This window comes from Chiloscyllium plagiosum, unplaced genomic scaffold (genome assembly GCF_037043375.1).
Source record: "Chiloscyllium plagiosum isolate Xiang-an unplaced genomic scaffold, Cpla_swu_hap1 HiC_scaffold_13, whole genome shotgun sequence".
Lineage (NCBI taxonomy): Eukaryota > Metazoa > Chordata > Chondrichthyes > Orectolobiformes > Hemiscylliidae > Chiloscyllium > Chiloscyllium plagiosum.
In genome coordinates this window covers 34,016,934-34,029,877 of record NW_028270151.1, presented here as the reverse complement: position 1 = coordinate 34,029,877, position 12,944 = coordinate 34,016,934, and the positions used below count along the sequence as shown (strand labels likewise).

Here is a 12,944-nt window from a genome sequence, read left to right as displayed (position 1 = left end):
AAAAATACAGTAATCAATCGGGTTGAGTTCAATTCAACAAAGTTTATCTTTTGAGTTTGCACTATTTCTGAATACATGGAGACTTACAATGATCCATCGATATTTTATTCTTAGAATACGTGACATCTTCTGGGACATCAGAAGGAAGCACTTCCCCAGGGGCAACCACCTCTGAGATTACTTCGACAACTTCCACAACACCAGAAACAACAGGTAGGGTTTATTATAATCCAGCCATCAAGCAGCAAAGTTAAATTTACCGTACTTCCAGCAGACCATAGTGCTGCACACTCTTTGGAGATGGATGTGTGTTGATGATCTTCATTTGTGCAGCACCATCCAATAGATGCAGGGAGAGTTTAGGAAGATGAGACCATCATTGTAATCTCAGCCAGTCTAGGAATTGAACAGGTGCTGTTGGCATCACATTCCATGGCAAACTAGCCATCCAGCCAACATTATGGAATAAATAAATTTAAAATGATAAGGCTAATTCCTGTCTTAAATCAAAATCCAAGCAAAGGTCATTACTGTTGCCTTAAGTAACTAATAATGAATTTGGACCAATTTCCTTTTTTGTCAGGTGTGCTCAGGTGTACTTATTCAGTCGTCAGGCTGATGAGGGGAGAGGCCATTTTGGATTTGGTGTTCGGCAATGAGCCAAGGCAGATGTCAGGTCACACAGTGCGAGAACACTTTGCTGACAGTGACCACAACTGCCTCACATTTATTGTAGCAATGGAGAGGGAAAAGAACAATTACCATGGGGTGATATTGAATTGGGGAAAAGGAAATTATGACGCTCTCAGAATGAAGTTGGGAAGTACAGACTGGGAACAATTGTTCCACAGAAAGGGCACAACAGGCATGTGGAAACTGTTTAAGGAGCAGTTATTGCGAGTGATGCATAAATTTGTTCCTCTGAGACAGACAAGAAGAGGTAAGATTAAAGAGCCTTGGATGATGAGAACAGAGGAGCTTCTCATCAAAAGGAAGAAGTCAGCTTACGTAAGATGGAGGAAGCAAATATCTAGCACAGCTTTAGAGGATTACAGGCTTGCTAGATAGGAGCTCAGAAATGGACTGAGGAGAGCCAGAAGGAGGCACAAAAAAGGCTTGGCAGGAAGGATTAGGGAGAACCCAAAGGCATTTTACTCATACGTGAGGAATAACAGAATGATCAGTGAGAAGATAGGGCTGGTCAGGGATAGCATAGGGAACTTGTGTGTGAAGTCTGTGCAGATAGCGGAAGCCCTAAATGAGTTTTTTGCTGCGGTTTTCAGTAAGGAAATGGACCTTGTTGTGAATGAGAATATGAGGAGCCATGAAATAGTCTTGAACAGATCAAGGTTGAGGAAGTTGATGTGCTGGAAATGTTGGCAACCGTTAAGATTGATAAGTCCCCAGGGCCAGACCAGATTTATCCTAGGTTGCTCCAGGAAGCGAGAAAGGAAGTTGCTAAGCCGCTGGCGAAGATCTTTGACTCCTCACTCTCCATGTGAGTCGTACCAGAGGATTGGTTTGAGGTGAGTGTTGTTCCTCTTTTCAAGAATGGGAATAGGGAAATCCCTGGCAATTACAGACCAGTCAGTCTTACATCTGTGATCAGCAAGGTTTTGGAAAGAATAATGAGGGATAGGATTTATGACTATTTGGAAAAGCAGTTCATGCCGCACAAATCTTATTGAGTTCACTGAGGAGGTGACAAGACAGGTCGCTGAAGGTTGGGCAGTGGATGTGGTGTATATGGAGTTCAGCAAGGCATTTGATAAGGTTCCGGATGGTAGGCTCATTCATAAAATCAAGAGATATGGGATACAGGGAGATTTAGCTGTCTGGATTCAGAATTGTTTGGCTGACAGAAGGCAGAGAGTGATTGTAAATGGAAAGTATTCTGCCAGAGGTCAGTGATGAGTGGTGTCCCGCAGGGCTCTGTTCCTGGGCCTCTGCTCTTTGTAGTTTGTATAAATGACTTGGATGAGGAGGTTGAGGGATGGGTTTGTATATTTGCCGATGACACAAGGGTTGGGGGTGCCATTGATAGTTTCGAAGGCTGTTGCAGGCTGCAGCGTGGCATAGACAGGATGCAGAGCTGGGCTGAGGAATGGCAGATGGAGTTCAACTTGAATAAATGCAGAGTGATGCATATTGGAAGGTTGAACTTGAATGCTGAATACTGGATTAAAGACAGGATTCTTGGCAGGGTGGAGGAACAGAAGGATTTTGGATTCAAGTGCATAGATCCCTCAAAATTGTCACCCAAGTGGATAGGTTTGTAAAGAAAGCATATGGTGTTTTGGCTTTCATTAACAGGGGGAATGAGTTTAAGAGCCTTGAGATTTTGCTGCAGCTCTACAAAACCCTGGTGAGACCACACTTGGAATATTGTGTCCAGTTCTGGTCGCCCTATTATGGGAAAGATATGGAGGCTTTGGAGAGGGTACAAAGAAGGTTTACCAGGCTGCTGCCTGGAATTGAGGGCTTGTCTTATGAAGAGAGGTTGACTAGCTTGGACTTTTCTCTCTGGAGAAAAGAGGAAGAGAGCTGACCAATTGAGGTTTACACGGAAATGAGAGGCATGGGTAGAGTCGATAGCCAGAGACTTTGTCCCAGCGTAGGATTAATGGCCATGAGAGGTCATAGTTGTGGGGTATTAGGAGCAAGATATAGAGGAGATGTCAGAGGTATATTCATTATGCAGAAAGTTGTGAACACATGGAATGTGTTGCCAGGTTGGTGGTGGAAGCAGAGTGTTTAGGAACACTGAGGTGACGATTGGACATGCACATGGACAGCAGTGAATGGAGGGGTGTGTAGGTTAGGTTATTTTATTTTAGATTAGGATTAATCCTTGTCACAACATCGTAGGCCGAACAGCCTGTTCTGTGCTGTATTTTTCTATATTTGATGTTCTATGTTGCTGCTTTCTGAAAAGGTAAAATTAACACGTTTTTTAATAAATCAGGCATGTATTCATAAAATCTATTGTGGTCAGATGGATAATATGAAGTGACTAAATACTTTTGTGTTTGTCATGTTTTATTCAACCCATTGAACTGATCATTATCATTTGATGTGACTATGTGACTGAATAATTGCTTTCATTCTCTGATGGAACATCAACAGCTCCATCATCTTCACCTTCAACATCTGAGGAAACTACTTCAACAGAACCATCTACAACTATAACCACATCTGAAACCACATCGTTCTCAACAGGTAAATTTCAGGTTCAAAGACGTCTCTGACAAAACACTTAAACATGCCACAGTTAATTCCTACACTGACCGTGCAGTCGACAGTTTTGAAATGGGAGAACAAAGAGCAAAACAACTGCAGATGTTGCTGTATCAGAAACAAAAACAGAAATTGTTGAAAAGCCTTCAGTTCTGAAGAAGGGTCACTGTACCTGAAACATAAACCTTGCTTTCTCACCACAGATGCTATCAGACCTGCTGAATTTTTCCAACAATTTCTCTTTGGCTTTCTAAATGGGAATAGTCCATTTATTTTCAGAATTTCATGGCTAATTATTTCTTTTCAATTTAATTTCACCACAGGGCACAGTGGCTCAGTGGTTAGCACTGTAGCCTCTCAGCACCAGGGTCCCAGGTTCGATTCCAACCTCAATTGACCGTCTGCGTGGGTTTCCTCCCACAGTCCAAAGATGTGCAGGTTAGGTGAATTGGCCATACTAATTTCCTCATAGTGTTAGGTGCATTAGACAGAGGGAAAAGGGGTTTGGGTGGGTTGCTCTTCTTAGGGTCCATGTGGACTGGTTGGGCCAAAGGGCCTGTTTCCACACTGTAGGGAATCTAACCTAATCCATATCTATTCTGCAATAAATATTAAAGACTTACACTAATGTTTGTACACATTTGAAATCTCCTTAAATTTTCAAGTTTCATTTAGTTTCCTGATGGCATAAATTGAAAGTCATAAAACAGCCCTCTGAAAATGTCCCTGACAAAGAACTACCAATCACTTCTTCCCTTGACATTTGCTGCTGAAAACAGTTTTGCTCACACAGAAATATTCTTATCCTGCTTAATAATGGATAAATATAGTGTTATAACAAATTACATGTGCAAAATGCCTGAAATATATTGCAAATTCATATAGAACCTTCCTGATCATGAACTACCTGACTGCAGCAAACCATCTCACAGTTGGTTAGTTGCATAGTTTGTGTGTGCAAAAATACAGAAATCAATCAGGTGGAGTTCAATTCAGCAAAACGTTTTTTTAAGTTTTCAATATTTATGAATACAGGATGCCTTATAATGTTTATTGATTTTTTTTCTTAGAATATGTGACATCTTCTGGGACCTCCGAAGGAAGCACTTCCACAGGGACAACCACCTCTGAGATTACTTCGACATCTACCATAACACCAGAAACAACAGGTAGGACTTATTACAATCCAGCCATCAAGCGTTATAGTTAAATTACTGTACGTCCAGCAGACCAGAGTGCTGTACACACTTTTGAGACAGATGTGTATTGGTGGGCTTCATTTCTGTAACACCATCTGACATGTTTTTAATAAATCTTGTATGTATTCAGAAAATTTGTTGTGCAAACCTAATTATTGTGATCAGGTGATCATTATCATTTGATGTGAGTATGTAACTGAATAATTGCACTATTTATGAATACAGGGTGCCTTATAATGTTTCATTGATGTTTTATTCTTAGAATATGTGACATCTTCTGGGACGTCCGAAGGAAGTACTTCCACAGGGGCAACCACCTCTGAGATTACTTCGACAACTTCCACAACACCAGAAACAACAGGTAGGATTTATTACAATCCAGCCAGCAAGCATTAAAGTTAAACTCACCATACTCCCAGCAGACCAGAGTGGCATCCTTTGAGACAAATGAGTGTTGGTTAGCTTCATTTGAGTAGCACCATCCAACAGACAATGGGGGGAGTTAAGAAGATGAGATGATCATCGTAATCACAGCCAGTCTAGGAACTGAACAGGTGCTGTTGGCATCACATTCTATGGCAAACTAGCTATCCAGCCAACATTAGAGAGTGAACAAATTAAAAATGATCATGTTATGTGATATTACTAATCAAAATCCAAACAATGGTCATTACTGTTGCCCTCAGTAATGAATAATGAATTTGAACCAATTTCCTGCTTTCTGAAATGGTAAGATTAACCTTTGTTTAATAAATCTGGCATGTATTCATAAAATCTATTGTGCAAACTTTATATTGTGATCAGGTGGATAATATGACGTGATTAAATACTTCTGTGTTTGTCTTGTTTTATTAACCCATTGAAGTGATCATTATCATTTGATGTGAGTATGTAACTGAATAATTGCTTTTGTTCTCTGATTGAACATCAACAGCTACATCATCTTCACCTTCAACATCTGAGGAAACTACTTCAACAGGACCATCTACAACTATAACCACATCTGAGACCACATCATCCTCAACAGGTAAAACTGCAGGTTCAAAGGTCGCTCTGACAAATCACTTTAAAACATGCCACAGATAATTCCTACAGTGACAGTACAGTCGACAATTACTAAATGGGAGAGCTAAAACAAACGATATCAGAAACAAAAACAGAAATTATTGGAAAAGCTTGAGTTCTGAAGAAAGGTCACTGAACCTGAAATGTAAATTCTGTTTTGACTCCAAAGATGCTATCAGACCTGCTACATTTTCCAGCAATTTCTGTTTGTCTTTCCAAATGGGAAAAGTTAATTTATTTTCAGAATTTCATGGCTAATTATTGCTTTTCAACCTAATTTCTCAGCATATCTGTTCTTCAATAAACATTAACAATATCCACTAAAATTTCCTCTGTTTGAAGTCCTTATAAATTTTCAAGATTGATTTGGTTTTCTTCTGGTGTAAGTTGAAAGACATAAATCACCCCTCTGATAGCACTTCATGCAAAGATCCAGCGATCATTTCTTCTATTGACATTTGCTGCTCATAACGGTGTTGCTCGCAGAGAGATCTTCTTACCCTGCTTAATAATGGATAAATATCGCTGTATAACAGATTACTTTCACAAAATGCCTGAGATATATTGGAAATGCATACAGGCCCTTCTGATTATGGAAAATGTTGCTGTATCAAACCATCTCACTCACATGAGATGTTGCATAATTTTTGAGTGCAAGAATACAGTAATCAATCAGTTTGACTTCAATTCAGCGATGTTTGTCTTTTAATTTTGCACTACTGGTGAATACGGGGAACCTTATGCTGTTTCATTGATATTTTATTCTTAGAATATGTGACATCTTCTGGGACCTCCGAAGGAAGTACTTCCACAGGGGCAACCACTTCTGAGATTAATTCAACAGCTTCCACAACACCAGAAACAACAGGTAGGATTTATTACAACGTAGCCATCAAGCAGTAGACAGCAGACCATAGTGCTGCACTCTCTTTAGAGACAGATGTGTTGGTGAGCTTCATTTGTGTAGCACCATCCTTCAGATGAGGAGAAAGTTAAGACGATGAGACCATCATCATAATCTCAGCCAGTCTGGGAATTGAAACTCGTGCTGTTGGCATCACATTCCATGGTAACCTAGCCATCCAGCCAATATTTAGGAGTGAACAAATTAAAAATGTCAATGCTATCTTCTATCATAAAGCAAAATCCAAACAATAAACAAAGAAACAAATAATGAGTTTGAACTAATTTCCTGCTTTCTGTAATAGTAAAATTAGCATTTTTTAAATGTCATGCAGGTATTCATAAAATGTGTTGTGCAAATTTTATTATTGCAATCGGGGGATAATATGAAGTGATTAAATATTTTGTGTTTATTCAACTCATTGAACTGATCATAATCATTTCATGTGACTATGTAACAGAATAATTAATTTCAGTGAATTTTTAAAAAATTTGTCACTATTTATGAATACAGGATGCCTTATAGCGTTTCATTGATGTTTCATTCTTAGAATATGTGACATCTTCCGGGACCTCCGAAGGAAGCACTTCCACAGGGGCAACCATCTCTGAGATTACTTCGACAACTTCCACAACACCAGAAACAACAGGTAGGATTTCTTACAATGCAGCCTTCAAGCAGTACAGTTAAATTTACCGTACTCCCAGTGGACCATAGTGCTGCACGGTATTTGGAGATAGATGGGTATTGGTGATCTTTATTTGTGTAGCACCATCCGACAGACGCAGAGAGAGTTTAGGAAGATGAGACCATCATCGTAATCTCAGCCAATCTAGGAACTGAACTGGTGCTGTTGGCATCACATTCCATGGCAAACTAGCCACCCAGCCAACTTTAGGGAGTGAAAAAATTGAAAATGATCAGGTTATCGGTTATCAGAAATTAAAATCCAAACAAAGGTCATTATTAGTTACTGAGGGCAACAGTAATGAACTTGAACCAATTTCCTGCTTTCTGAAATGGTAAAATTAACAGTTCTTAAAAAAAAACTTGCATGCATTCATAAATTCCGTTGTGGAAACCTTATTATTGTGATCAGGTGGATAAAATGAAGTGATTAAATATTTTTATGTTTGTTGTGTTTGATTCAACCCATTGAACTGATCATTGTCATTTGATGTGAGTATGTAACTGAATAATTGTTTTCGTTCTCTGATTAAACATCAACAGTGACATCATCTTCACCTTCAACATCAGAGGCAAGTTCTTCAACAGAACCACCTAAAACAATAACCACATCTGAAACCACATCATCCTCAACAGGTAAAACCTTAGGTTCAAAGTCCTCTCTGACAAATCACTTTAAAACATGCCACAGTTAATTCCTACATTGACAGTACAGTCGACAATTTCTAAATGGGAGAGCAAAAAACCAAATGAACTGCAGATGTTGCTGCATCAGAAACAAAACTAGAAATTGTTGAAAAACCTTGAGTTCTGAAGAAAGGTCACTGGACCTGAAACATGAACTCTGCCATCTCTCCACAGATGCTATTAGACCTGCTGAATTTTTCCAGCGATTTCTGTTTTTCTTTCTAAATGGTAAAAGTTCATTTATTTTCAGGATTTTATGGCTAATTATTTTTTTTCAATTTAATTTCTCAGCATATCTGTCCAGCAATAAATATTAACTACTTACACTAAAGTTTGTACACATTTGAAATCTCCTTAAATTTTCAAGTTTCATTTGGTTTTCTGATGGCATAAATTGAAAGTTATACACCAGCCCTCAGCTAATGTTTCTTAATAGAACTACCAATCACTTCTTACATTGACATTTGCTGCTGAAAACAGTTCTGCTCACACAGAGATGTTCTTATCCTGTTTAATAATGGATAAATCTCGTGTTATAACAAATTACATGTGCAAAATGCCTGAAATATATTGGAAATTCATATAGGACCTTCCTGACTGCAGCAAACCATCTCACAGTTGGTTTGTTGCATAGGTTTTGTGTGCAAGAATACAGTAATCAATCAGGTTGAGTTCAATTCAACAAAGTCTTTCTTTAAGTTTGCACTATTTGTGAATACAGGAAGCCTTACACAGTTTCGTTGATATTTTATTATTAGGATCTGTGACATCTTCTGGGACCTCTGAAAGAAATACTTCCAGAGGGGCAGCCACCTCTGAGATTAATTCGACAGCTTTCACAACACCAGAAACAACAGGTAGGATTTATTACAATCTAGCCATCGAGCAGTGAAGTTAAATTTACCGTACTCCCAGCGGACCATAGTGCTGCACACCCTTCAAAGACAGATGTGTGTTGGTGACATTCATTTGTGTAGCACCGTCAAGCAGATGAAGGAGAGTTTAAGAAGATGAGGCCATCATCGTAATCTCAGCCAGTCTAGGAATTGAACAGGTGCTGTTGGTATCACATTCCATGGCAAACTAGCCATCCAGCCAACATTATGGAGAAACAAATTTAAAATGATAAGGCTATCTCCTGTCATAAATCAATTTCCACACAAAGCTCATTACTGTTGCCTGAAGTAACTAATAATGAATTTGAACCAATTTCCTTTTTTGTCAGGTGTGTTCAGGAGGGTTTCCTTACCCAGTATGTAGACAGGCCGTCAAGGAGAGAGGCCATTTAGGATTTGGTGTTCGGTAATGAGCTAGGACAGATTTCAGATCTCGCAGTGGGAGAACACTTTGGTGACAGTGACCACAACTGCCTCACATTTAAAATAGCCATGGAGATGGAAAGGAGCAATTACCAGGGGAAGATATGTAATTGGGGAAAAGGAAATTATGACGCTATCAAACAGGAGTTAGGAAGTATAGAGTGGGAGCAATTGTTCCACAGAAAGGGCACAAAGACATGTGGAAACTGCTTAAGGAGCAGTTGTTGCGAGTGATGCATAAATTTGTTCCTCTGAGACAGGCAAGAAGGGGTAAAATTAAGGAGCCTTTGATTACGAGAACAGAGGAGCTTCTCATCAAAAGGAAGAAGGCACCTTATGTAAGGTGGAGGGAGCAAGGGTCCAGCACAGCTTTAGAGAATTGCAGGCTTACGAGAAAGGAGCTCAGAAACAGATTGAGGAGAGCAAAGAAGGGGCACGAGAAAGGCTTGGTGGTACTGATTAGGGAGAACCCAAAGGCATTTTACTCATACATGAGGAATAAGAGAAGGATCAGTGAGAAGGTAGGGCCGGTCAGGGATAGCATAGGGAACTTATGCGTAGAGTCTGAGCAGATAGGGGAAGCCCTAAATGAGTTTTTGCTTCAGTTTTCAGAAAGGAAAGGGACCTTGTTGTGAATGAGAATATGAGGAGCTGGGAACCAGCCTTGAACAGATCCAGATTGATGAAGTTGATGTGCTGGAAATTTTGGCAAACATTACGATTGATAAGTCCCCAGGGCCAGACCAGATTTATCCTAGGCTGCTCCCGGGAGTGAGAAAGGAAGTTGCTAAGCTGCTGATTAACATATTTGCTTCCTCACGCTCCATGAGAGTCGTACCGGTGGATTGGAGGGAGGCAAATGTTGTTCCTCTTTTCAAGAAGTGGAATAGGGAAATCCCTGGCAGTTACAGACTAGTCAGTCTTACGTCTGTGATCAGTAAGGTTTTGGAAAGAATAAATAGGGATAGGATTTATGACTATTTGGAAAAGCATAGAGTGATTAAAAGCAGTCAGCATAGCTTTGTGAGGGGCAGGTCATGCCTTACAAATCTTATTGAGTTCTCTGAGGAGGAGACCAGACAGGTCAATGAAGGTTGGGCAGTGGATGTGGTGTAGATGGACATCAGCAAGGCATTTGATAAGGTTCCCCATGGTAGGCTCATTCATAAAATCAGGAGATATGGGATACAGGGAGATTTGGCTGTCTGAATTCAGAATTGTTTGGCTGACAGAAGGCAGAGCGTGATTGTAAATGGAAAGTATTCTGCCTGGAGTTAGTGGTGAATGGTGTCCCACAGGGCTCTGTTCTTGTGCCTCTGCTCTTTCTAGTTTGCATAAATGACTTGGATGAGGAGGTTGAGGGGTGGGTTCATAATTTGCGGATGACACAAGGGTTGGAGGTGCCATTGATAGTATCGCGGGCTATTGCAGGCTGCAGCACGACATAGACAGGATGCAGAGCTGGGCTGAGAAATGGCAGATGGAGTTCAACCTGGATAAATGCGAAGTGATGCATTTTGGAAGGTGAACCTGAATGCTGAATATAGGATTAAAGACAGGATTCTTGGCAGTGTGGAGGAACAGAGGGATCTTGGTATTCAAGCACATAGATCCCTAAACGTTGCCACCCAAGTGCATAGGGTTGTTAAGAAAGCATATGGTGTTTTAGCTTTCATTAATAGGGGGATCAAGTTTAAGAGCCGTGAGGTTTTGCTGCAGATCTATAAAACCCTGGTGAGACCACATTTAGAATATTGTGTCCAGTTCTGCCCACTCTGTTATAGGAAAGATGCGGAGGCTTTGGAGAGGGTGCAAAGAAGGTTTACCAGGATGCTGCCTGGACAGGAGTGCTTATCTTATGAAGAGAGATTGACGAAGCTTGGACTTCTATCTCTGGAGAGAAGAAGGAAAAGAGGTGACCTGATTAAGGTGTACAAGTTAATGAGAGGCATGGATGGAATCAATAGCCAGAGACTTTTCCCCAGGGCAGGATTGACTGCCATGAGGGGTCATGGTTTTAGGGTGTTAGGAGGAAGGCATACAGAAGACATCAGAGGTAGGTTCTTTATGCAGAGAGTTGTGAATGCGTGAAATGCATTGCCAACGGTGGTGGTGGAAGCAGAGTCATTAGGGAGAGTTAAGTGACTGTTGGACATGCACATGGACAGCAGTGAGTGGAGGAGTGCATAGGTAGGTTATTTTATTTTAGATTAGGATTAATCCTCGGCACAAGATCATGGGCCGAAGGGCCTGTTCTGTGCTGTACCTTTCTATATTCGATGTTCTTTGTTCCTGCTTTCTGAAATGATAAAATTAACATGTTTTAATAAATCTTGGATGCATTCATAAAATCTGTTGTGCAAACCTAATTATTGCGATCAGGTGGAAAGCATGAAGTGATTAAATACTTTCGTGTTTGTCATGTTTTATGCAACCCATTGAACTGATCGTTATCATTTGATGTGAGTATGTAACTGAATAATTGCTTTTGTTCTCTGATTGAACATCAACAGCTCCATCATCTTCACCTTCAACATCTGAGGAAACTACTTCAACAGAACCATCTACAACTATAACCACATCTGAGACCACATCATTCTCAACAGGTAAAACTGCAGGTTCAAAGGTCATTCTGACAAATCACTTTTAAACATGCCACAGTTAATTCCTACACTGACAGGACAGTTGACAATTACTAAATGGAAGACGACAAACCAAATGAGCTGCGGATGTCGCTGTATCAGAAACAAAAACAGAAATTGCTGGAAAACCTTGAGTTCTGAAGAATGGTCACTGGACCTGAAATATTAACTCTCCTTTCTCTCCACAGATGCCAACAGACCTGTTGCAATTTTTTAGCAATATCTCTTTCTTTCTATATGGGAATAGTTCCTTTATTATCAGAATTTCATGGCTAATTATTTCCTTTCTATTTAATTTGCAATAAATATTAACGATTCACACTAAAATTTTTAAACTGAAATCTCCTTAAATTTTTAAGTTTCATTTGATTTTCTGATAGCTTATATTGAAAGTCATAAGCCAACCCTTTGTTAATGTTTCTTACAAACAACTACTCAATCAATTTTTCTATTGACAATTGCTGCTAATAACAGTGTTGCTTACACAGAGATATTCTTATCCTGCTTCATAATGGACAAATATAGTTTCATAACAGATTATGTTTGCCGAATGCCTGAACTATATTGGAAATTCATATAGGATCTTCCTGATTAGGGAAGACCTACTGTAGCAAACCATCTCGTAGTCGGATAGTTGCATAGTTTTTGTGTGAAAGAATAAACTAATCAATCAGGTTGAGTTCAATTCAGCAAAGTTTTCTTTAATTTTCCACTGCTTATGAATACAGGATGCCTTACCCTGTTCCATTGATATATTATTCTTAGAATATATGACATCTTCCGGGACCCCCGAAAGAAGCACTTCCACAGGAACAACCACCTCTGAGATTACTTCGACAGCTTCCACAACACCAGAAACAACAGGTAGGATTGATGACAATCCAGCCAGCAAGCAGTAAAGTTAAATTTACCGTACTTCCAGCAGATCATAATGCAGCACACTCTTTAGAGACAGATATGTGTTGAAGATCTTCATTTGTGTAGCACCGTCCCTCAGGCGAGGGGGGAATTTAAGAAGATGAGACAATCATCATAATCTCAGCCAGTCTAGGAATTGAACTGGTGCTGTTGGCATCACATTCCATGGCAAACTAGCCATCCAGCCAACATTATTGAGTGAACAAATTAAAAATGAGCATGCTATCTCCTAGCATAAAGCAACATGCAAACAATAGTCATTATTGCTGCCCTAAGACCCATATAA

At 39.8% G+C, this 12,944-nt stretch overlaps 1 protein-coding gene across 1 annotated transcript in view; it reads left to right on the top strand.

The window, feature by feature from the left end:
• Window positions 1-12,944, top strand: part of LOC122556387 (uncharacterized) — a 237,644-nt gene that overhangs the window by 1,231 nt on the left and 223,469 nt on the right. Inside the window, exons 2-12 of the mRNA XM_087993952.1 lie at window positions 115-213; window positions 3,127-3,219; window positions 4,308-4,406; window positions 4,699-4,797; window positions 5,371-5,463; window positions 6,271-6,369; window positions 6,956-7,054; window positions 7,636-7,728; window positions 8,538-8,636; window positions 11,612-11,704; window positions 12,506-12,604. Coding sequence (XP_087850078.1) covers window positions 115-213; window positions 3,127-3,219; window positions 4,308-4,406; window positions 4,699-4,797; window positions 5,371-5,463; window positions 6,271-6,369; window positions 6,956-7,054; window positions 7,636-7,728; window positions 8,538-8,636; window positions 11,612-11,704; window positions 12,506-12,604 — 1,065 coding nt within the window. The remainder of the gene's footprint in view (window positions 1-114; window positions 214-3,126; window positions 3,220-4,307; window positions 4,407-4,698; window positions 4,798-5,370; window positions 5,464-6,270; window positions 6,370-6,955; window positions 7,055-7,635; window positions 7,729-8,537; window positions 8,637-11,611; window positions 11,705-12,505; window positions 12,605-12,944) is intronic.